Raw genomic sequence first — 26,784 nt, forward strand, 5'->3', positions numbered from 1 at the left:
TGACCTTAAGCATTAAAAAACCAGAAAGAAATTAACTGTTTTTACTAAAAGAAAACCTAGGGTGACTAAGTTTACAGAGACAGCACAAGCTATACCTCAGAAATGTAATTTAAATTACCTGTTTTATCATAACATCAAATGCGATGGTTCATTTTGCAGACTTACCTTGAATAGTGTAGATAAAACCACCTGCTATTCCCTCCACACCTTCTGTGAGTTCATGTGGCAGTGACCCTTCCCCTGCCTGCTAGGAACAGATTAATGGAAAGAAATAGATTAGTTCATCTTGCATTACTGATGTGTTTTTAAGGTGTGAAGTTTTCTGGCAGCTGAGAACAAAACGAATTTAAAGGTCTTCTGGTTTAGGTACCTGCACAATTATAAAATCATAGAATATCCTCAGTTGGAAAGGACCCACGAGGATCACCAAAGTCCAGTTCCTGGGCCTGCACAGGACCACCCCAAGAATCACGCCATGTGCCATGAAAGACTAAGATTTTTAACTGTACAGTTTTGTGGCATTTTTTTGTTTTACCTAAAACTAGTGGAACCTGAAACTTCCAGAAAAGTAGTTTTGAAGTTGATAGCAAAATATAAAGTTATTCTGGCTAAATTACAGCGGCACAGCATGTTTAAGCAAGCAATATTGACAGGAAAAGAAACATGCTGTCAAAAAAAAACCCAACTGGACTTAATTCCATCAATTGGGATTTTAGCACAGGATTTTTGACCCACATTTTGTCATCTCTGATATTGATACTGCTTCACACCTGAGAAAGACAATACGGTGAGATTTACTCCCTCCAAAATAAAAGAAAATGCCACTTACAAGCGTAATTTTTTGCTAGAAGGCAAACTTCCCCTCTAAGACAACAGAAAAACTACTAAAGTAATGATTTACACAAAAAAACATAGAAAAGTAAAATGCTAAATACTCAAGACTTATAGGAAAAACAAAAACATGGTGGAAGGGAATGTGAAGGGACTCACTGTAATGACTCTGAAAACACCTCCTCCATCGTTCACCATCACTTTATGAAGGTTTCTTGAAATGAGGCCTTGAAGATCCTGGCTCTCCCACACAATGGTACCTTCAAAACTCTGGTAAAAGAGCAAAACACTGTTTTGCAGGTATTCAAAGATTTAAAAGGATGAAAATCAAACAGTTTGGGTCTTCTTTTATTTTAAAATAGTCAACTTCACAAAAGATTTAGCTTGAATGCATGACATCATGTTCTACTTACACTTCAATAGAAAAAAATTACTCATAAAAGAAATACACCCATGAAACTCAGTAACACATAATCATGCTTTTAAGACTAAACACGCATCTCTGTATTAGGAACATTACACTTTTAACAGAAGCCTAGTGTAAAAAGCTTTGGCTTTCTAAAATCATCAAGATTGCATTTAAAAGTGATCTAATGAATTTTTAAAAATCAAATATAAAATCCTGCATTACAAAGACAATACGTTAAAACAGATTTGGAAGTAAGTGCAGCTTTTTAGTTATCTGCTAAACAGAGATCAGAGACTCGATCCTGACACCAGCAAAACTCAAAGGAAAATACAGCCACCTTTATCCTGGTAAAGGTGTCACAAGCTACTGTAGGAGAGTCACAGAACTCTGGCCTCACATTTTGGCTGATAAAGAAGAAAAAGACAAGTGACTATCTTTAAAATTTTCTGGTTTTACCTGTCAAATTAAGCTATGTCACTCCACGGTTTATATATATATTTGTGTGTGTGTGTGTGTGTAAATTCTTGCATTTAAAAGTACTTCATCTCATCTTTAAACTGAAGACCCCTGAGAACATGCAAAGGAACAGGTGGCATGTTGTACAGTAAGAGTACTGGTAGCATTATACTTTTATATATTTTTTAAGCAATTTTACCCTTATGACAGAGGAGTAAAGAGTAGTTGTAGGGTTATTATACTCCTGACTGCTAGATGAGCACATTCTGTTTCATCTCTCCCAGTTTCATAGGAAACACACTGATAGTTATTATGGGCCTTGAAAGAAAGAAAAAACTTGTTCGTAGATGCATCTCTGTTGCTGTTTACCTGTGCTAACCTCTGATCTCTTCCCCATTTTAGCTTCCTTGTACATTAGAAACCTTCTCCAGAAATTCTCCAGTTATTGACTCACTGTTAAAGTCTATATTAGAGTTCAGCTTAATTCTTTGCTTTCCTCTAGAAGTAGGTCTTAACATCTGCAGCAGTCTCAGTATTTAATGACAGCGGTGTATTTCAGAAGTCTCTCATCTATTTTTTATAATGCCAGTTTTATAATCTAATAATGGAGCTAGCCAGTGTTTATCAGGCCTGACTTTCATGCTCAATACCTTCTCCTTGTTTGTTTAATTATCTCTCAGTTATCAAAACAAATGGACCATTATTAAAGACTTTTTTTAGCAGCAGGACCTCTGAACACCCTGCACAGTAAAACCTACATGCTCAATTTCTCTGTTTGCAGTGACTGTCATTTCCCATTCCAACGTTTTTTGCTGTAGGGACTGGGCTCTAATCACTCTTCAGTGGCTTGTTTACAGACACAACCTTTGGTAAGTTGTTAGTGAACAGGAAAGTCCTTTCACGCCTCAGCAAACAGAAACATTAACATTCTCAGCACTGACTCTTACTGATAGACTTCAAACGTGTACCAAGAGTCTTACTCAGTTATTACCAGTGAACCTCAGTGCAAGGTGTCCTAAAGCTGCAAGCTATCATTATTTTCCAAGTTGAGAGACTTGTAAGCAAATTTTCTAATGACTTTAGCCTTCAGCTATTCTTATTCCAAGCCACTTAATGAAAGCTGAGGCCTGAAAATGCTTAAAGCAAAACCAGTAGTGGCACACCTGAGACTACATCATCTGTTTTTCCCCATTTAAATTCCAGCCTTGTTGCTGCCAGAGCGCAGTGGCATTTGCAGTGAATACCGAACAGCTGTACTCACATAATGCAGCCCTGCCAAACTCCTTTCCTAATGTTAAACAGTGCTGTGGTTTTTGTTCCTCTAACTACTCCCCATTAGTAACACAGAGTATGCCTAGTACAGAGTCCCATTTTCATGCAAACGGCCGGTGGCTTTTTGACAAAATAAATGCACTGCTAAGACTTGGCTCTAAGAGCCCCTGTGTGAGTTTTAGTTATCTGCTAGTGGTTCTGCTCTTCTGTGCTTTCAGTCGTTCCAAAGCTGAATGATCGATTCTGTCTTTCACAATCTGGCCTGCCAGATGCTTATTCGAATGCTGCATTTCCCTTCCTTTCCCCAAGACGAGCAGAAAGAGCAGCACTTCAGCTGGAAGATGAATGAAGCTCTTCAGCAGTCTGTACAATCCATTACTTCTTCAAGGTGGAAAGGCAGAGAAGAGATACTGCCTCAGAAACCATTTTATGACAATTAAACAGCTTATTAAATTTACTGCTCACAAACAAGAAGACAGGAACACGTGGGCATCCCCATCTCTTCTGAATCACTGTGTATGGTTCAGCATCCTGAGTATCACAGGAGACTACATGCTGTGCATAAGCCCCATTAATCTACATTACAAACATCATGTTATCCTGTAAGCATTCAGCACGTGACACATATCAGATTAAGGAAGCCCACACAAAGAAATATATGAATACTAATATCCTCTCTCCAAAGGAAATACTTGCCATCTGTCTCTCAGGAAAAATGCAATCATTTATAGCAAAATTACAACTGCCTGGAATTTTAGTATCTCAGAAGTAAGTCTTACAGGGAAAAGGCTCACATGATATACTACCAAATTACTGGGTAACTAATGCACTTTTTTAAAAAATAAAATAAACCCTTAATCATTTCAGTATGAAATTAGATTGTCAAAACATATGCACAAAGTACTGCAAGTCATCTGCTCACCCGAAAGGTCTCCTGCCAGCATAAAAACTTGCACAGTATTTAGTTAACACTGCCTAAGATGATAAACCAATCAATCAGCTGCAGATTCCCCTTAAAATGAACAGGTTTCCAAATACATTCATTCTTACGGAGTCAGGGGAATAAATGAGGGAATAAACTGGTCCAAATTGTCCATTTTATCAGTCGGTCTGTCCAGATGACTTAAAAGAACTGAAGGCAGTTCTGATGCTCCACATACCTCTGGCAAAATAAACTGCTCTACTGGCTTGTACCACAATCGGTTCACTTGCACTCCACAGCTCGGCGGACTAAAGCGAGCACTGAAGATCGCTTCCTATGAAAAACAGAAAAAAAAAAGCAAACTAAAAAAACCCCAAACACCCATTAAAAGTGTTATTATATTACACAGGCCATCAAATGGCTCTTAGATAATAACAAATTGCATTGCCAAATTCCAAATCTTCAGAAAACAGTCTCCAAGCTCTCTTATGTTACTAATTTTTCTCCTTCACTGGAAGTAAAAAGCTAATGTAGATAAAATTATTAGACTTTGAAGATGTAGAATTCTACCATTTAACAAACATAAACCAGATTACAGTGTAATTTTATTTTTATTACAGCTATTATAAACCAAATTCTTTAAAAGTTCATCATAAAAGTCATACTTAAAATTCTTTCTACTGTAGCACAGCCAGAAGTCTTGAAATTCACCTATTAACTTATTGGTAGAGATAAATGCAATACATCAAACGCAACAATCATACTTAATGATTTTTTTTTCCCTCCAAGTTAGCACTAAGCTATGCTATCAAACCCATAACAGCTTGGGAGTAGGGGAAATTATCAACCAAGTTTGATTATTATCTGTAAATAATATCAGTTTCTAGAAATCTTAAAATGTTTTGCCAGAAGACAGACAAGAAAAAATTCCAGCTGTCCTGCATCTCTCTGCTTGAAAGCACCAAATGTATGTTTGTGCACGTGTTTTAAATATATTAGTTTATTTTTTATTCCTTAATACATATCAATACTTTAGGATCTCAAATATGATCAAAAAACTGTGCACTGGAATTAGATGTAAGTGCTCTTTCACAAGAGCATTTAGATTAACTCATAGCACTTCACAAATTCCATCTTTTCCTCATCCAGGATGTGTCTCTGCATGTGTGTATATATATATAAACATATATACAAATGAAATAAGAATTTACAATGCAACAGAACAAAAATGTAATTTATACACTTGTCAGTTAAGTACTTCTCTTCTAAATCAGCAACCCAGCATGTCACTTTCCGTAAGAATTAAATCCACAATAAAGAGACAACATGCTTTAGTCCACTTTCAAAAGATAACTACAATACTCTACCTCATGTTCTGCCTGGTACAGTTTTACAGTGATGTTCCTCTGGAATCCCACCCCATCAGCCTCATAAAATACCCCAAGACTGGTAATGACAATGGGGTAAAGTACACGAAAATTCACGCTGACAATTCTGTCTTCAGATAGCACAGAAGGTACATCCTCAGGGAGACTGAATGCTTCGATTTCCTGATTCAAAACTGTATGAAAAGGAAAGGACAGAGGTAAGGTGAGAAGACTTCTCAGTTTCTGAACTGGATACACACATAGCACACCGGATATATGCAAAGCATTCTGATTAATTAGCACAGCTCACAAGTGCACAATGTTAATCAAACACTCGAGTAAAAGAAAATACAACAGGCTGCAGACTGCAGCAAGGAGAAATTCAGTGATACAGCAATCTGCAGGCTAATAACAATTGCAACTCAATGCCTATATATCCACAAGGAAAAGATTAGAAACACAATAAATCCACAGAGTGAAGGTAAAAAATGCTATTTGACTGCATGAATACCTGAATATTAGCATATTAAAATAATTATTCATGCCATCAAAATGGCATACACCTCCACTTCAGTCAGCTACTTGCTTTTTGGCATTACTGCCTCCCTAAGCCCTGAGGTACTATTAACACTTGGGAGCAGTGGATGTTACCATTCAAAGAGAAAGCAACAGAAGTTGCATTTTTTGTTCAATCATGGCTTAAATGCCAAGCAGTCCTTACTTAACTTGTAATTAAAGAACAAAAATAAAATAGAAAATAAAAGGTGACAGGATAAATTTACAATTTTAGTCAGGAATTCTGGTATGGCAGCATTTAACCTTTTCCCCCATAGTACATTTCTTAGTTTTTCTCTCTCTAAAGTGGAATCTGAAAAACCTATCATCCAGACTTGCTTGGAAATTCACGTTGTCACCAGAGAAGTCCATCTGGCACTCAAGACTCAGTCACCTTGGCTACTTTCTTCACATTTGACACCATACTGTGTCATTCTGGCTCTCTCCAACTTCATTTGACATATGGATCAAGTAAAAATGTATGTTATATGGGAGAGACTGTCCCTAACACAAGGAAAACGCAAATCCATTAGAAGACAATGACCCCCTCCCCTTCACACACCCCAATATCTCTCCCTTTTCTGCCTGCACATGGTTCTTACAGGAAGGTTATGCAACTGTTAAGACAGCAAGTCCTAGGCAGCATTTGTTTTCAAGACTGGCTGTCCCAGTTTAACTCCCCAAACTATTCTCAGAATTCAGATCATAGAGTTTTCAAAAGTTAACTTCTTTACCTGGGTTACTGATGTTCAGAAGTCTGCAGGAGTAGGGGTCTTCTCTGTCCTTCACTGGCACAGCACAACCATGCGCACCTATTATAAACTTCACAAGGACACTAAAATAATTTGGTTTTATTAACACCAGTTCTCTTCCCTCCTCCCTCCATCTTCAATCACCTTATTTCATCACAACAGCCTGTCTTTCACAGGTTTAAGGCTTTGCTTAAAAATCAGCAATGACAGTCTGTATGTAGAGCAATCACGTGAATCCTCTCATAGGAGCTCAATTCCAAACCCACATTAACATTTACATCTCATTATGAGGATGCAGGAAGATTGGCAGCTAGGAATGAGATTCAAGGCAGTCAGCACACTGAACAGAAAAGGTACCTAGGGTAACACTGAAGAATCCTGAAGATCTGCCTTTCCCAGCCTGGCTTTATTATTTAATTCAAGATCGTTTAAATACTCTACATTCAAAAGGCAGTAAAAAAAAATAAGGAAAAAAAAGACATGTAGCATAAAAGGAGGAACAAGGACTCTAGACTATCTGTTACAAAGAAATGTTTCAACTTTGGGTTGTAGCAGAACAAGAGGTTCCTCTCTCCAGCCCCAATCATAGTTGTTCCACAGTCAGGAGACAAGTAGTACAAAGAGCAAGAGAATCCACCTTAAGCTAGCTCTTCACCTAGCAGCTAAATGCCCTCCCAGACCTCCATATAAGCTACAAAAGGTCACATTTTTAGATGACTGAAGTAGCTCCAGACTGTACATTGACATGAAATCTGTGAATAGTGAAGCGCTTTCAGTGCAAGGTGTGAGGTCTGATATCAAGACGACGTTTCCAGGAACGAACTGCAGCAGAACTTCTCAGCAAAAACAGCCCTGTCTGTAGACTGACAGGTCTATGCAAGCAATCAGGAAGGGTCACTCACACTGCAGCAGTTTGGTGCACCTGGTTCAGTGGGACACAAACCTGAACTTTACAGTTGAGGTTGTTGCAAGAGTATTTTGTGTTTCTCTCGCCAAATGCAATCCTGCCCACTTTCGAGTATCCTGGATTACTAAGCATTTCAAGTTGTATACCACACAAAGCAGACATTGCGACACAAAAAAGAGAAAGGTTTATATTACACATCATTAATGAACAGTGGTGACTAACTGCAAAAACTAACAGAGTGTAAAAAAAAATAGTTACAGCCCAAGACAAGAAGTATTCTTATATATTACTAAATAGATTAAAAAAATCTATCAGAGTACAAGATGCTCAAAAATAGAGAGGAAAAAAAGGAAATACTTAAAAAAAATACTAAATCAAGATATTTCAGCATTACAGTCCTCACCCCCTCCCTCCAGATCCAAATTACAAAACACTAGAGATTACCGTTGGCTCAGTGCAGGATGTTGTTTCAGGTGCTTGAACCAAGTGTTCCTTATAACGCTGCGTAGCTCATGATTGTGTCGAGCGGACAAAACACCTACAATAACATCATAATGTTTCAGCTTCCACTGAGGAAATAAGGACAGTGGACCTAGAAATAGAAAGTGACAAAGATTTATTATATACACATATTACCACAATCCTGAGCTGCAAGCAAGAATTAAAATTCCAGCCTTCCACTACTTAAAGGGGGCTTATAAAAAGGAGGGAGAGCAACTTTTTACATGCGTATAGTAATAGGATGAGGGGCAATGGTTTTAAACTAAAATAAGGGAGATTTACATTAGATGTTAGGAAGAAATTCTTTACTCAGAGGGTGGTGAGACACTGGCACAATTCGCCCAGAGAAGTTGTGGCTTCCCCACCCCTGGAAGTGTTCAAGGCCAGGTTAAATGGGGCTTTGAGCAACCTGGTCTAGTGGAAGGTGTCCCTGCCCATTGGATTCCAAATCCATAGGGGATTTGGAACTAGATAATCCTTATGGTCCCTTTCAACCCAAATCATTCTGTGATTCTGTGATTCAAGTGCATCTCAAAAGCAAGAGAACTGAAACACTAAAACAAGCAGCAGAATTACTATTGCATTCTTAGTTCAGAATCAGGGAAACATTTTCAACATGCCAAAACCTGCACTAACATGCCTGTTTTCTCCTTTCTTTTTAAAGCTGCTGGACCACTCTTCTAACTTAATATTTCAATGTGGTACATCAAGGCCTATCTTTTCTAACCTTTTGAAGGTGAACACTACTCTGCCTTCAGACAGGGTGTTACATCCCTTCACAGGGGAATGCTCTGGCTTTGTTCAAAGCTGGATGTCACCACCAATACTTGTAATCCAGGATTTAGCTTGTGCTGTTTCAATTTAGAGATCATGAAACCTGAACTTGATTTCAAGACAGATTACGAGCAGATAGAGACCTGAGAAGCACTGGTTTAGAGCCTTCAAAGAGTCAGGCAAGTAGTTAAAGCGAATTTGCTTAGTTTAATCTATCAGACATTCTAAAGTTAAGACAGATTTGTATTTAATTTTAGCAATGCATTGCTCTCCTCTCATCTCCCTATTTTTTTCATTAGGCTGCAGACAAAGAAAACAATTGTGAGTGCACTCTGAACTACTGCATACTACTACATAGACAAGATTCTTTACAATACAATCTTTAAGAGACCAAAAACAAGGTCAAATCTGTATTGTGTACTCCCACTAGAAAGAGAATTCTTCTTACTATAATAATATTTAATTATATTATTATCTAGATTCTACCCCCTGTAAGAGCATACCTTTTCTCCACTTTGAAGTTGACAGATTTTTTTTTAAACTGCTCACTAACCTAGGACCTCACAGTACCTGCTACAAGAACTACTGTGCCAAATCACACCAGAAATCTATCTAAGCCTTATATCCCACCATCAGTGTTGTGCAGCATGCAGAGGAGAGGACTTGGCCTTAGCCTTATTCTGCACTGTGCTGAATCAGCATCAAGAGATTTCAGAACTTTTTTTTTTGCTTTAGGGCTATTTAGTCCTGATTCCCTAGTCCCAAAGCCAAATAAAACTGATCTGCAATTGATTCTCATAACAATACAAGAGCAGAAAAAGTACAGCTATGTTTCCACAGGTAGACCTTTCCCAGTCTATTTCTCACTAATGTAAGTGGTTTTCTAGAAGAAGATTAAGTTCCACAGTTATTTAAATGAATCTGTACTGAAATGTACAGGTCATTACATAACCAAGAATCACCAGCTCGCCAAGACAGCAGAGATACATGATACAGACTCATGTTTATAAGACTACAACATTATAGCAAATTCCTGTGTGGTCACACATCCCTTTTTTTTATCTTGTTCTTCTTTCATCCTTTTATTATTCTTCAGCCTCAAATGCAAGCCTTCCAATACAAAGCTCATAGGACTAATGTGCTTGTAGATCATATATAAGATATCGTTTACACAGATTTGTTTTTTAAGATATCATTTTTAATTAGAAGCAGAACCATTTCATTACATCAAAAAAAGAAAAATTAAACTAAGCATAAGTCTATGGGGTGACTTGACTCAGAATAGCATAAGTTGGCTTGAATCAATTAAAAAAAAACCCCAATCTAAAAATAAGCCACTCAAATCAAATATACATACTTTTAATTAGTTTATATTTTAAAATGAGTGAAGCTTTTCCTTATGAACCATTCACATGGGAACAATGTTCATGTAACAGATGCTTCAGAATTAATATCCTATTGCTTTCAGAACAGCATTACAGTGGTCTATATTCAGAAGATTGTCTTCTCTGTCCCAAAGGTTATGTCATTTTACTTTTAAAACTACTGAAAATGGAAAAAAAAAAAAAAAGGTTAATTTCACAAAAATCTAATTAATCAGGTTTCTGCTTGTTAGCAAATGTTTCTACGTCCTATGGCAAAGCAGAAATAACACTAAACTTTCAGGAAAATAGATTCATGTGTCTCTCTGAACTAGCACTATTAAAAAAAAAAAAGGGAGATAAAGAGAGAGGTACAGGGAAAAAATACTAAGGCTATTATTAATTTATAAGGATAATTCAGATATTTGCATAAATATTCCCTGATGCAGTATAATTTAAGAGAAAACATTGCTGACCTCAAAGTAAATGATGACAATTTAGACAACCAATCAATACTTGCCACTGGGGACCAAACCTATTTATTTTACATTCTATTTTTGTGCACTCTTGGGCCAAAACTTTAAGAGTTGGTAATAAGCTTAAAAAATACACACCATATTGCTCTTACCTTGAACTAGCTGTGCAAGACAATTAAGCCTTTACATTTTCTGATTTTAAAGGCAAAAAAAAGTGTAAATTTTGTGGTTTGTGAAGGAGGTGAAAAAATAGAAGAAAGCTATACATCACATTCCACAATAAACCCTAAAAGTGTTGCAAACCAGAGGGAAGCAAAAGGAGAAGCCTTTCCAATTCAAAGGTCACACTACCACTAGCTGCCTTGCTTTTGAATTCTTACTGACTTGAAGCTGCATCTCTGTTGAATTACTTAGCCCAAGACTTCCCAGTGGAACATAAGACAAATACACAATGCCTACCCTACACTCTTTTAGCATCAGGAGCAAAATTGATTTCACTTTGCTGTTTTGATGGATGATGTTAAGCCACAGCAAAAGCCACAAAAACATGAAAGGAAGTGGCCCTCTCTCAACTGCTGAGACCCATTTAATGCTGTACAGCAACTGCAAGGTGTACTTCTGTCAGCCTTAAGACTACTGAAGTCCAGTTTGCCAGAGCCTTGTGTCACAGTGTTAATAGGCTACTACTGAAGCTTTCTTGGGCTGTGATATTTGTAAGGCTCCCACACAATTCGCTGACATCTGACCATACTACTTTTATTAGTACAGGTTTTCACCTCAGTAGGAGCTTCAGTAAGCTTTCACAAGATTCTCAGTCACCAAGTTTCATGAAAGTTGGTGAAAATGCTGGTCTTTGGGACCTCAACCTGTCAAACTTGACTGAGAACAGATCAAAGTTTGGGAAAGACGAAGGAAAAAGTAAACAAGGACCTATGTAAAGCACAAAGTTCTGCCTTTAGAAGACACAGAGGTGTATCTGCTGTGGAGCTGGCCATGGAAAGAGGTCACTGCTGACATACAGTCTGTTGACCCTACTCAAATTTTAACCACCTCAGCAGCAGTCAACAGCTCTTGAGATTTTACAAAATCCCAAACTACAAAGATGAACATGCATCTCTTCTTCCCGTGAGACTGATTCTCAAGTAAAATGTCAAGTTAAGCTGTTAATTATGTTTACTTCATTATGAGGAGATGAAAAGAGTGAGAAATCATTTAGCTAGATTTTGTCAACAAACACGGTCTTGCTGCACATCTCTCTCTTGATGAATCCTCTACCAACTACTGAATTTGCCAGTCATTTTTTGTTAAGTGTGACATAATATGCAGCCCACAAGGTGATTAAGCATCCACATTTCATGCAACTGGACTGGACAGAGAAAAGACTTGTTAGTGCCTGCACTGAGAAATGCAGGAGTGTAGGCTCCCCTGCACTATCAGGCACCACAGCACCTCCACTGGAAACTGCTAAAATAAGTGAGGTCCACAGAAGGCTGGGCTTTTTATCTTCTGCTACCCATGCAGCCTTTTTGTGTATGTGTGTGTGTGTGTGTGTGTATGTGTGTGTGTGTGTGTGTGAATAAATCAATGAATGGAACTAATTAGGCCAGGCAGAAGTTATTTAGAATATGCTCAACTAATCCACTTCATATGATAAGATTAAAAAGGAAAACTCCCTCTCCAAAATAAAAAAGCCTATACATTCCAGGGTTTTATCTCAGCCTATTCCTGAGACTTTGCAACCATAGTCCTGGTTTTTAATGCCTTTTTCTTCTCTGCTACTTTATGAAAGATCCAAACAAAGAAAGGAATTAACCAAATATAAAGATTTGTATTCACAGAATTCTGACACACACAGAAAAAGAACAAACCAAAGAGTAAAAGCAGCTCTTTCCCCTTACTAATCTACTTCACTTAGAGTAATTTGCTATAGCTCATCTGCATTACACGTTTTGCTGCAAGCCCAGCGATATGACTCCCCTGCAGTACCTACTTTATATCAGAGCCAAAAATCGCCAAGATGTGCAGCCCTGGTTTCTGCAGGAGCACAGTACTCCTCGAGGCAGACAAGCTTTTAAACAAGCTTTACAGATTCAAAGAAGAAAACCTCTGCAGGCAGAGGTTTCTGTTTTGTTTGTTTGTTTTACATCAACAGCATTCCCTTAAAAAAATAGGACAGCAGGGTCCTTCTGAACTGCAAAGTGACTGTAGGGATAATGCTGGGCTGATAGTACCCTGAACTCCATTAATGATACAGCACATGCACATTTCTAGACAAAACTGGGAACAATGGCCAAAGCATCAGAAACAGAGACACAAAAGGAACAAAGCAGATCCTTTTTGCAACACTGAACCTGATGCCCTCTTTTTTTTCTGGAAAGGAGGGGTGGGGGTGTGTCAGGGCAGGGGAAGCAGAGCACAGCACCTTTACCCATTGAAAACTGGTTACCAATCCCTGATGCCATGGAAGAAAAGCCTGATCCCAGGGAAGGTTATTTGCTCTCTTCTGGCTGTTCTACTCAGTGGCCAGTTTAGAGGACAACTGCTGAAAACCTTTATTCAGCCAACCCTGGAAGAACTCGTTCTCTTTGCCCCAGTGCCAAACTACAAAAATACAGCTCCATTGCTGCTCATTAGTAGTTTGCAATGTCTCAGACACCAGTCCACGGAATAACTGCAAACTCTAAAAACATTCCAATTCAGTTGGAAAATACCATCAGCTTTGTTGTGGATTATTTGTCAGTTATTTCAAAGCCATCAAAGGTAAGAGGATTGTTTTATGGTGGGGATGGCCCATACATGAAAAACAATGTTATAGTAAAATCTTATAGATGAAGAGAGGGCAACAACTGACACTTCAGGCAGAACTGCATATCCACTGCCAGTGCAAACATGACCTGTTGATGGAAGGTTTCAATTTCCAAGGCCAGCAGCCTGGAAGTCTTTACATGCCTACAAAGGATGAAATAACTTCATGACCAAGCATACTATTCCCTGACGGACAGGATTAACAGATTTCAGACAACATCTTTTCTTAAGGAAATCTCACATTTTGGCAAAATTTCTCCCTACAGAGCACAACATCACTCAGGGGTTGTTTCTACATTTTGGTTCCATTAGGCCAGTGCCTAAAGAATTACATGCTGAGCCATGGGACAACAGATGGCATACAAGCAGACTCTAGAAAATTGTGGGGTTTAATCTGTTGCATAATTATTCACTAGTAAAAGATTGACTCTAACAAAACCAAAAGGGCCAAGTCTTAGCTGCCACACACCCCCAGAAATGTGACAGGAATAACGTCTAAAAGGGCATTAGCATCAGCAAAGTAGCAGCAAATTACACAGACTGTGTGGGGCTCTCTGATTAGGCACTGTAACTGAAGCCCTACAGTGAGTAATTTCCTACTCAATAAGATTTGTGCCATCAATTAAAACACACAATTAGCAATGAATCCACCTGGAGTGCTAAAAGAAGGTCTATCTGTTCCTTCTCAAGTTTATGAGGTCATTTTATAATTAGCATTTATCTAAGACTTTTACAGAAAATTAAGTAAAGCCTCCTACCCAATAACTTCTTTTGGATAGCACTTGTTGTAACCAGATAGACGAGGACTTCAATTAAACCTAAAAGCATGTTCTTGCACCAATCTTGCTCAGCAGTGTGAAATACAATCCCATTAACTGATGAACAAAAAGAAAGCAGGAAGCCATCAAAGTCAGGACACTAAAACAAAGGCCTTTGGTTTCAGAACTTGATACTATTTATTTTTTTTCCGATTAGTGAGTACTGCCTAGAAGAAGAGTACTCTATCTTCTGTGACACCATGGTAAAAGTGATCATGAACACAGAGAAACTCAGAATATTGTACAGGAAGAGACACAACCGAGGGCCAAAGGATGCGGGCAGACTACAGGCCTTTCACAAGGGGTAGTAAAGAGAAAGTATTTATTACAGAAGGTGCTTCCAATAGAGGAAGAAAAGTAGATTAAATGAGCGAAGACTGGAACACTGTTTACACTTAAAGTCATCTGACCTATAGATAATAAAAATGAATTGTTTTCCAGAAATGGAAAGCCTATTTTACCAGTAGAAGTTAGAAGTACCTGAATTGCTCATCTTAAGAAAACAAAGATTTAAAACAATGACACCTTTGATCTCTGTCTCTATGGTTACATGCTGGAAGTGTACCTGAATGAGGAGAAAGACCCCTTTAACTGAGAGGCTTAAGAACTAAAGGGCATAAACCAGTTGCTAGTAAGCTTAGGCTAGAAATGACAAAATGTTTCTAATCAGGGCAACAAGCTTCTGGAACAGCCTCTTCCTACGACTGCCACGAATCCAAGTGAACAAACAAAAAGCCACCCCAATCCTTCACTAAGTAAATGTAGGCTGCCCAGCTGCCATTTTAAGACAGAGATCAAGAGCTTAACAGAAACAGTAAGCAGAACTGATGGCTGGAGATGTCTATTCCAATCTTATGTTAGTGAGTCAATGAAGTCAAAGTAAATAATCACTAAGACAGGTTATCCACTTTTCAGTAGATTTCCATTTTTGTGTGTGATGATTATTGAGAGAGGAATTAAACTCCTCAAAAAACAAAACTGCTGTTCACTCTGCCTTTGACCTCTCCTGGTAGCTAATTTCATAACTGTTGAGACAGTACACAACTGCTGAGACACATGGATACTGCACAGAAATACCACAGAATGCACAAATAACTCATTTTTATGTCACAGCTATTGTAAAACACTGCCCCATGAGAAGATTTATTTTTTATTCATACCAGGGATTCCAGGTGATAGGTAATACAGAGCAGCTGGAGTAGTAAACAAGGGGGGGAAAAGATTACTCAACCAAGTGGAACAAGACTGGCTTTATCAGCCACTACCAGATCCTCTTTAACAGTTTCAGATTCAAGAAGCCTTTTAATAAAGAGACATTTCTTTTTTTTGTATATAAATTCACTAATGTTCCCAAAACACTCTGAATAATAAAAAAATACAACACAGAAGACATCAGAGATAAAAGAGGTCCCTTAGCTCATCCTTCTTTCCTCTGCAAAGGCAGCCATACCTACAGCTTGTACATTTTGCAGTTCTTTGAAGGTTAAGAGACAGACTCTTCCTTAAATTATCATGCAAGGCTTGAGCCTTCAAAGAGACAGCACATGTACCATATGGAGCATTTTCCTACAGATGCTGTAAGTTCTCTTGTTATACGAGGCATAGGTTTTTCTCTCCTCAGTGTGAATACATTATTCAATAGATTACAACTAAATAATTCCCATACAAATAAAACATACACTTGCCTTTCACTATTAAAAAAAACCTTTTTAAAAATCCTAGTTATCCTAACACTATCCAATGCAACACAATTTTACAGGAATAAACATAAACTCCGATAATAACTGCTCAAAACAGAGAAACTCTGAAAAGTAAAGCTTCTCTCTTTCCCCAGCTGTGGTGGTGCATTCCTCTCCCTCCTTGGGGCTGCTTTATGATCTCAGAAATTCCATTAGGCCTTGGCCTTTGTGTAATGATTTGGGCAGTGAAGCGATCCTTGACCAGACCAGGAATCAATCCCACAACAGTGGGGGCAGCACTGACCATACCAGGAACTCCTGTTGCCTGACCAAGGAGGGAATGAGAGCAGGAACAACCAGTTATCCCCTTGACAGGCCTGAAACATTCCTTACCTGAACTGTAGCGTGAGTGGAACGGTACCATTATTACTGGATTTTTGAAAATACTAGCAATTACCAACCCAGACTGCATCCAGGAAGGAAATTTACAGATGACTAAACCCAAATATCTAACAACCCTAAAAAGAGCGGTCCTAAGTGAGGCCCTTTGGCTCCCCTGGATCGCAGCAGGCTGCCACCAGCATCTCCCTGAGTAGAACTCCTCTCAGAGCTCACAGACTCTCAAGTTTGCGAAGTTCTGAGGATCGGCACTAAAAGTTGATGATGGGCCTGCACCGAAACCCTCCACTCCCAAAGGCCCAACCCTCATCCACTGAGAAATGCCAAGATATTTGAAGTGAGTATTTCACTGAGCTCCAGGGGAATTTTTAACAGGTATACCTCTATAGATGTATACACATATTTCCCTGTATATAAACATATCTCTTTGTGCCAGTGTGTCTGCATGTGTGAACTGAATTAGATATTCCCTAGCCAGTATAGCATGAATGTTGCCATCTTGGATGTATATTTAAGTCACTATTGCAATTACAGTAAATCCTATCGCTTTGTAAATGTTCAATAAGTCAATGATTAAGTGCTGATAAATCCTTTAGATATTGATCCTCGATCAAGTCAGAGACTAAGATTGGACCTAGCTGCACCTCAGCTCCATCAGGAGCTTAAAAAAGCAAGAGGGTCCACTCTTAATCTTATGACTCAACAGGAAGGTCTCCCTTATCCTTTTGTGTCTTCAGTCTCCATGTAAATAATTCTAAATTAATTCTAAATTGATTCTCCTCCGTATGTTTCATCCATGTAGTAAGCAACAGAGTGAACCTTGCCATGGAACTTCGTTCAGCTGCACTGTTACAAATTCATATTAAGCCTACTGTCCTGGTTTTGGCTGAAATAGAGTTTGTTTGCTTTCTTCCTAGTAGCTGGTACAGTGCTGTGTTTTGGATTCAGTATGAGAATAATATTGATAATACACTGGTGTTTTAGTTGTTGCTCAGTGGTGCTTACCCAAAGTGAAGGACTTCAGTTTCTCATGCTCTGCCAGTAAGCAGGTGCACAAAAATCTGGGAAGGAGCACAGCCAGGACAGCTGAATTGAGCTGGCCAAAGTGACATTCCATAACATAGAATGTCATGCCCAGCATATAAACTGTGGGAATTGGTAAAGAGGGGCCGATCACTGCTCAAGGATGGGATGCACATTTGTCAGTAGGTGGTGAGCAACTGTATTGTGCATCACTTGTCTTTCTTGGTTTGTTTGGGTTTGCTTTCTTCTTTTTATTACAATTAGCATTATTATTATAACTTTGTTTCAATTGTTGAACTGTTCTTATCTGAATTCATGACGGATTTTTCCCTTTTTTTTTAATTCCTGATCCCTCTCCCCATCCCACTGCAGGGATGGGGGGCAGTGGAATGAGTAAGTTGGCTGCATGGTGCTTAGTTGCCAGCTGGGGTTAAACCCAAGTGACACCTATTCACCTTTGATGGTGATTCTTTAAGTAAGCAAAACTATTCATTTGTGACAAATTGGCACAGTTGGCAGGATGGCAGATTGTAGCATGGATAACTTAGGAAAGCATGGAATAAATCTGAGTCCCCAGTTCTCAGAAGAATGAGCTCATGATAACTGGTATGATTGTAAAGCTGTGGAAGGACAGCTAAAGGTGGGGCCATACAAAGGATGGAAAAGGAGTTATTTGCAAAATGCTAACTATCTGGTTAAAAGCTGCTTATCAAGATAGGAACAATAACAATAAAAAGGAACTGGACCTAAAGAAAGGAATAAAATTCACAAAGGCAACTGAATTCATACTATCTCTGAAAATAGAATGGCTGCAAAATCAGTTAAGGAAGAAAAGAAGAAAAAAAAAGGTTGGAGGTAAAGATCGAAATGATGCTTATGCGGGCTCCCCATCCTCCTGACATTGTACAGATTCCTTGTTTCCCTCAGATTCCTCTAAATATGAGCCTAGACCCATTATTAAAGCAAACTACATCCTGATTCCTGTTGGCCCTCAGCAACTGATAAAATTCCAAATAGATAAAGGAGTACAAATTTTCATATTAACACAACAGGATGCTGAGAAGCTGAGTGAACCTGGACAGCAAAGAGTTAAAATCACTGCAGTGAATGGAGCAAGTGTTATTTGCCAAGCAGCAAAAGTTAATTTATGGCTCCTGGGTGGGAAGTGCATGTCATCTACTTGCTTTGCAGTTAAAGACCACAATGGAACTATTTTGGGTTTTGACATTTTGAACATCCAAACCTGGCGCCTGACAGGTGGCAGCGTGTGGTCCCTTGGTTCACATGTTGACTTGACAGAAATCAGGGGGTTACAGTGTGTGTACTTTGTGCAATCCCTGCACTCCCTGATTCAAAGTTACTGACGTACCACAGTACCCAATTTCTACTGCAGCATGAAATGGAACTTCTGAGGTAACAGCAGACTTGGAAAAATGGCACATTATTTCTAGAACTCACTTCCCATACAACTCACCCATCTGGCCAGTCAGAAAACTGGGTGGGAAGTGGCATCTAACAACTGATTATCGACTCTCAAATGCCAACATGGCCTCACTAACAGCTGCAGTACCCAATACTGCAACTTTAACAGCTACGCTACAAGCAGCCGCACACCCATGGATGACAGTGTTAGGTGTGAAAGATATATTCTTTATGATCCCCTTACAGGAGGATAAAAAGAAATTCGTTTTTACTTAGGAAGGTACACAATATACCTTTACCAGACTTCCGCAGGGTTAGGGTTGACGTTCATCCACGGCTGCTCATCCCATGCTTGCCGAACTTTCATAGTCTCACTCCCTTAGAATGTGAAACTGTACGAATACATAGGTGATATTTTAATTGGAGGAAATTCCCTTGAAAAGATGGGGGAAAACATAGCAGCAGCTCAGCAAGCACTGCACAAAGCAGAAGTTCAGATGGCACCTGAAAAATGTCAGGGACCAAGTAGAGAATTAAAGTTTTTAGGTACCTGGTGGACAGTGCGTAGTGTGGTGGGACACTTAAGTGGGAAAAGGGACTTATCTCTTTAGTCCAAGCAGTAAACCAAGTTGAGAAAATACACCAGGAACAGCCTGCACAAACCAGAGGACCACTGAATTTGCTAGAAGCAATCCTAAATGGGACTGCTCCCCCACAAGGAGTTGCAAAATAACCTATGGTCAGAAAATGGTATGCCTGCTTGACAGGAATTGCAGAGAAAATTAAATTAACCAAAGGACATACTAAACTTTCCAAATTACAGATGCCTGCAAGTGCAGATTCATTAGTGTTACAAGAACATTTTAAATCCTCACCTCTATAAAAAGACCAAAGAGAGATGTGACAGGCATCCTGGAAACAGGATTAAGAGCATTACATAGCACAGACGCCGAAGTTTTAGCAAACAAAATAAGCTGAGCAACAAGTAATTTACACAAATTAGAACATACATCGCAATCTTATCTATCAGCATTGGGAACTAACCAATGGCTCTTATTGGATATATGACCCCTCCAATTAATTGTGAATGCACTAGGTGCAGCCCAAACCAATGTCTCTCATGCTCTTTGTTTTATTGAGGCTCAACTGTGGGTTCAATCGACTGTGGCAGCAATTGCAAGAGAAGGTGAGGAAGGCACCTTACTTACTGAAAAATCAAAAAATAATCTGGGATAATGCAACTAAATTGGAAAGAAAATTTCAATCTAAACTAGATGCCATTTCACTTATGACCCCACCAACAGTAAAACCACATCTTCTGTTTCGACAACAGGCAATGCTTCCATATCCGGTATATATGCAATCACTGCATATATTGGGATTAAATCACAATGGAAGTATCCTCTATCATGGGCCCAGCAAAATGGGAACAAATAGCAAATTGTCCATGTTGATTGCATATGCTGTACAAGAACAACAGGGATTTATTTGTGAAAGTAATACCATTAAGGCCAAGAAATTTGTTTTGAAATTAAACAGAATGATTATTATTTTGAAATATATCCCAGTGAAACCCCTGGAACTGTACTTGTTGGAAATGGATGTGTTTGTATAAGAATCCTTTTTGATTCTGTATTTACAGACAACACCACTGTAAAAACATATAATCACTCAAATATCTGTATTTGTAATTTTACCAAGATTACAGGATGCAACTTTAACTAGTCAACTCCTGTCACAACCCAACAATTGCTACAATCTAACACATCATATCAAGATTTACTACCTACCCCTATTAGAATGAATCTGACCTTGGAGAAAAAAACTAGAACACACAATGACCTGTGTCACCTGCTAGAACGCATCCAAAACAACAGACACAAAACCCTAATCATCATTCATCATGACACAGAAGACATACGATGTCCCAGAAAGAGTGAAGAAGGATGCAGAACACCACAAGTGGAAAACCTTATTCAGATGGTTACTGACAGCAACAGAAAATTTGAATCTAATGCTGCATCTAATTTCTGTTCTATCATGCTTGTAATTAAACGTTATTCTACTGGCCAGAGTGTAGAGAATAGCTAGATGGGTTGCACTGTTACAAAGACCTCTTTGCAAATATATACTGCTTAATTACGTTTAACAAAACCTTAATAATTAAATAGGCCAACCAAAAATTTCCCTCAAATTACAACTGAAATACAGCATTAACATGTTAATAGGCACAGAGGCAAGAAGCAACCACATTACCACTCTTTGAGAGAAAGATGGATTGACTTTAGTCGTGGGGTGGATTGTAGTGGTGCATTATCCCTGTCCTCCTCAATGTCCCTCTACACTCTACAATCTCAGGAATTCTCATTAGCCCTCAGCCTTTGTGTAGTGAGTTGGGCAGAGAAGTGTCCCTTGACTCAACTAGGAACTCTCACATGGCCAAGGTGGGGGTGGCACTGATGGTACCCGAAATTACTCTTGCCTGACCAAGGTGGAGGACAAGAGCAAATCAGTCATCCCCTAACAGCCTTGGAACATGCCTTACCTGAACCAGAGCCTGAGTGGAATGCTACCATTGTTATTGAATTTTTGAAAATTCCAGCAATTACTGACCCAGACTGTGTTCAGGATGGGAATTTATGAATGACTAAAGCCAAACACCTTGTGACCTTATAAACAGCAGTCCTGAGTGAGGTTCTTTGGCTCTCCTGGACTGCAGCAGGCTGCCACCACCATCTCCCTGAGTGGGACACCTCTCAGAGCTCACAAACTCTCAAATTTGCAAAGTTCAGAGGACCATCAACAAAAGCTGATGATGGAGCCTGGGCCAAACCCTCCACTCCCCAAAGCTCAACCCTCAACCATTAAGAAATGCGAAGATATTTAACAAGTATACCCTTCTACATTTATATACATATATCTCCATATATTTCTACACATATATCCATATATGTATCTTTGTGTCAGCATGCATGCATGTGTGAATTCAGTTAGATAGCTTCTGGCAAGTAAAGCATTAATGTTGCCACATCAGATCTACAATGAAGGCACTGTTGTAATTACAGTACATTTCATTGAAGCACTCTGTAAATGTTAAATTAGTCAATGATTAAGTGCTGCTAAATCATTTAGATATAAATTGGAGACCAGGATTGGACTTAGCTGCACCTGAGCTCCATCGGGAGTCTAGAAAGCAAGGGACCCACTCTGAACCTTGTGACTCAACCAGTGGGTCTCCCTTATCCATCTGAGTCTCTGGTCTCTGTGTAAATAATTTTAAGGGCAATTCTATTTTCCTTTGGATGTTTCATCCACGTAGTAAGCAGCAGCACAAAGCTTGCCATCGAAGTTTGTTAAGTTGCACTTTTACAAATTTGTGTTCCACCTACTTTTGCTAATACCTTTAACTGATCTTTAAGTGACCTAAACCGCTCGTTCACAACACCAACTGAGAAACTTCTGGATTTTCTTTAGAAATGCTTGTTACTGGAAAACACATTTATGCAGAAAAGATCATCATGAGATTCCATACTGCCACTTTCAACTCCACCTTAATGCTCCGAAGTTACAGAACCACACCGGAGTATTCAAACACATTTCAGGCTAGAAGTTCAACCACTAGAACTCCCGTTCTTTTATAATTCCAGTGTGACCACTGCTCATTTGATATGCAAGAGCCAGAATATAGACACAGAGACACCCATACAACTCTGCAGCCTTCAGACTGTGCAAATGCACTGACCTTGCTTCTCTCACATTTGCATTATTAATTGCCACTGGAAATCAGCAGACTCTTTTCCTCACAGCTGCGTACAGCCTGCACAGGGAACAGGCACCAGTTACAGAGTGTGGCTTCATTAGTGAACAGGCTACTGGGTCACTAAACAGAGTTCTAAGCAGATCTTAAGTAAAAAGACACCATCACGTGTCACATAGAGGATTTCTTAATGTTGTCAAAGAGCACCTATGGGTAGCTGACAAAAGTTTCTGTTCCAACAGGTGACTGTTTCCTCCAGGCATGAAGATTTGCTGCCTGAAAAGTACAGCTCATTTTACGAAGAGCACAACGTAAGCCCTCAGGGGTCTGATTTCACTTGCGCTGGATCACACCCGGTCCTATGAATAGCTTTGTGCAGCACAGGGGTTTTAAAGAGCGCTGAGGCAAACAGAGCGCGGTGCAAAGAGCTATTCCTAGGAGCAGGAATGAAGCGACACAGGTGAAACCGGTGGGAATTTCTTCCCCACGTGCCTCTGTGGGAGCCTCTGCACCCCTGGCGCAGAAGGCTGTTCGGGAGCGAGGGGTGCTGCCCCGCAGAGAGCGCACGGCATCCTCGGTAGCCCCGCACCGCCACCGCGCTCGGCATCTCCGCTCCGGGCGGCGAGAGCCAGCGCTGCTCCCGCCGCCGCCCACGTACGAGCCGCTCCCTCCCGATGAGCCCCCGCAGGCACTCCGGGCGCTGCTCCCCGAGGGATGCCCCGGCCACGGCATCCCTCCTCTCGCCCCTCTGCCCCCGCCAGCCCCGCCGCCTCGACCTCTCCGCGCCAGGCTATTGGGAGGGTGGGGAGCCCTGCCCGGCCCGGGGTGCCCCGGCATCCCCCGCCGCCCCGTCCTCTCCACCGCCGGGTGGCTCCCCGCGCAGCTCGCAGCAACCAGGTGCAGCGCGACCCCGACCACCGCACAGGGCACCAGCACCAGCCAGTTTCGCATTGGCCGCCGGCCGCCGCAGCCGCCGGCCCCTTCCCCTCCGCGCCGGCCTTCTCTCCAGCGGCGCCGGGGCGACGGCCCGGCTCGGCCGCCCGCGGCTCCTCCCCGCTCGGCCGGCCGGGCTCGGCTGCCCCGCGCCGCCGGAGCTGCAGTCCCGCCCCGGCCCGGGTGCGGGCGGCCGGCGCGGGCGGCGGCGGCGGCCGCCTACAGCCCCCACAATGCCGCGGGCGCCGGGGGAGCACGGCCGCACCGCGCGTCTCACATGCGCGGGAGCGCGGGGGCCGGGGAACAGCGCGGGGGCGTTGGCACCGCGTCACCCTCACGGACTGTGGCCCGCCGGGGGCCGTGGGGTGCTCCCGAAAGCGTCTGGCTGCCCTGGGGCCCCCGCCGGGAAAGGCCTTCCCGGTTAAACGCTATTCGATAATCCGCTGGATGCCTCTTCAAGGAAGTCCTTGTATCAGAAACAAAATAGCTTTCCAGAACAATCCTTCATTAATCCAATAAAGAGAGGAGAAAGTGCTTCGCCTTGGCAAAGACCTGCTATGGCTCTTACGAATTGTTTCTGAAGTATTTTATTCCAGAAAGGAACATGTTCTTTGACAGAAATTCCAGGGAGGATTTTAGACAAAGTGTCCTTAACTGCGACTGGATCACGGCCAAGAATTCTTGTTCTTGGACGTTGTGGTATGTTAATAATCAGCTTCATATTTTACCTACAGCCACCACTCTGAGGAGTTGGGTACCTACAGACTAACACCACAGAGAGCACCGTCTGTAGAACACTGTCCTGGCTAGAAAGGTTTAAATATGATCAGACGAAGCAGAGCATAATATTACTAGCACCTTGAGACATTACTTGTTTCTGGTCTCCCAAGGAGAAATGTTTCCTTGGACTGCCCCGGGGTAAAAAGAAGTGATGTGGTTAAAGAAGCAAAGGCTTCTCAGAATCACAGAATGGGTCAGGTTGGAAGGGACCATAGTGGGTCATCTGGTCCAACCTCCCTGCTCAAGCAGAGTTGTCCTAGAGCACATGGCATTGTGGATTGTGTCTTGAATATCTGATTGTGTCTCAAAATAGTGAGGGAGACTCTACAACCCGCCTGGGCAGCCTGTTCCAGTGCTTGGTCACTCACACTGTAAAGAAGTTGTTCTTCATGTTCAGGTGGAACTTCCTGTGCATCAGTTTCTGCCCATTGCCTCTTGTTAATGTATCAACTAGAAGTTTATGTGTAATAGCCATAAGGCCTAAATGGACGACTGCTAATGCTAGTCTATCAGAAACAGTTTAATTTAGTAACAGAACCTGATATGAAGCATAATTGAAAGAAAGGATTGAGTTTTTACCCAGAGAAGACTAAATTTAATTTTTTTTAAAATCCCCAAGCCATGAAAAGTATTTGGAAAATGCTTACAGTCCTTTCAAACTGCTTAGTTAAGATTAATTTTTCATCAACTGGAGTGAGATACTAGAAGGTAAACCAATGACTTTAACTTTTATATATTGGGTTTAAACAGCAGAATGAAAATGTTGTGGAAATACATCAACTTTAGTTTTCCGCATACTTAAAACATTTAATAAGCAATTGAGTAGCAAATAATAGTACTAGGAAAAGCATTTACACAAAAAATGCCATTATTAATCACTATTTACATTTGACTTGTATTTCAGCAGGTTCAACTGGAGAAATAAAAACTGGTCTAACTACTAATATTTATCTGTATTTGCCTACATTCCTTGTAGCCAATGTGTTGGGCTCTCTCCCCAGGCCAGGTGATCTGATGGGGACTGATCTTATAAACGCCTAGGAGTGATTACTTTTTTGCAGACAAAACAGAGGACCCAATTTCTTAATATCTTACTTTCCATATGGTATTACATACCATGCACAAGGATAAAGGACTGGATAACATACAAAACAGGAGAAACCTGTTTTTCCACATTACAGAAACAGGATATCCTGGTCAAGAGCATGATACATATGCATTTCTGTTAGTCAGGTAGGAAATTGTTACAAACACAGTTTAGTTGCAGAGGACTGGCCTTTCCTACTCCATTTTTCTATTACATTCTCTACAAGATTTTTAAAGCCAAAGATTTTACCTAAGCCTCCCAACTTCATCATCTGTATACACTGAAAGTGTGCACCTGTATATAAATCATAAGATGATTAGACCCAACCATTAAGCCAATTTTCAGAAGTTCCCATGAGTAAGGCAGTTTCAGTTTGCATACTTGAGGGCTTTTACGAGGACTAGTATTTTGGGGAAGCAAGCTGATTTCGGAGTATCTAAAAATGATTTCAAGGCACCAAGTTTTAGGCACACTTTTTGAAAAGTGCCTATATAAAAATTAGATTTTTCCAGATATTTAAGAATCATGAATATATATACTATGAAAAGACAAATGGATCTCTAATATAACTTCTAGATAATGTTGAATTATTTTTCTAAAAGACAAAAAATTTTGATTTGGGTTATAACAATTCTAGGTATCATTTACTCAAAAATATACCATTTGCATTATGCTCTTTCTGAGCAGATTTACAGTACAGACTCAGGCACACACTGGCACACAAAGGATAGTATAGGCACAGCATGTTGGGCCCAAGAGCTGAAGAAAGAAGAGAGAAATTTTAGTCCTCAGGCTGCTTGCAAACTTAAAATGCTTCTGTTAAATTTGCATAGTGCCTCTGGATAAGTATCTCCTGTCTGACATAGAGAAGACATGATGGATACCTGAGCTGTACTCATGTACCCCAGCTAGCTGGTCCATAGCATTCAGATTTTTTTAATGTTTGTTTGCCTAATTATTGCCCCGAGTGGGCGACTGGGATATTTATAGGACGGTAGCAGATGAGAAGAGTGAGAATCTGGGTGGAGCTGCATATGTTTTAGCAGAGTTTGTCCCCAGGGAGTCGTGTGTTTTATTGATCTCTCTGTGCTTCATGTAAAAGCAGAGGAAGGTCTGGTGAGAGATTCCAGTTTAAGGATTTGGGAGACCTTCTCCCCACCTTGAAGAAACACTGACATATTACATTTCACAAAATCTTTGTGCCTTCAGTTTTTTAAAGAAAAAATATTAAAAGATATTAGAGAACAGGGTATGAAGGACTTTCTTAGTTTAAGGGGTTGTAAATTTGCATCCCAAGAATGTGTTTTTTTCTATTGTTCATTACCTAAACAGATTCACTGTCCATACCGAGAATTTGTCAATCCTTTCCTTACCTTTCTTAGGATCTTTAGAAGAAATAGATTTTGCTTATTTTCCCAAACAGAAGAAATGTTTCACTGCCTCCCCTTTTGGCTTTCTGATCCAATGAAGTGCAGATGCAGAGGAGTTCCCAGACTCC

The 26,784-nt window shown here is 40.3% G+C and overlaps 1 protein-coding gene across 1 annotated transcript in view; it reads right to left on the reverse strand.

Moving 5' to 3' along the window:
* B3GALNT2 (beta-1,3-N-acetylgalactosaminyltransferase 2) overlaps positions 1–23,093 on the reverse strand; it is a 31,878-nt gene extending 8,785 nt beyond the window's left edge. The window contains exons 1-8 of the mRNA XM_029961594.1: positions 22,979–23,093; positions 10,104–10,142; positions 7,916–8,063; positions 6,547–6,647; positions 5,258–5,451; positions 4,129–4,224; positions 991–1,101; positions 166–247 (exon numbers count right to left, since the gene is read on the reverse strand). Coding sequence (XP_029817454.1) covers positions 166–247; positions 991–1,101; positions 4,129–4,224; positions 5,258–5,451; positions 6,547–6,647; positions 7,916–8,063; positions 10,104–10,142; positions 22,979–23,093 — 886 coding nt within the window. The remainder of the gene's footprint in view (positions 1–165; positions 248–990; positions 1,102–4,128; positions 4,225–5,257; positions 5,452–6,546; positions 6,648–7,915; positions 8,064–10,103; positions 10,143–22,978) is intronic.
* Positions 23,094–26,784: the final 3,691 nt, after the last annotated feature.

This window comes from Manacus vitellinus, unplaced genomic scaffold (assembly GCF_001715985.3).
Source record: "Manacus vitellinus isolate BGI_N305 unplaced genomic scaffold, ASM171598v3 scaffold_37_pilon, whole genome shotgun sequence".
Classification (NCBI taxonomy): domain Eukaryota; kingdom Metazoa; phylum Chordata; class Aves; order Passeriformes; family Pipridae; genus Manacus; species Manacus vitellinus.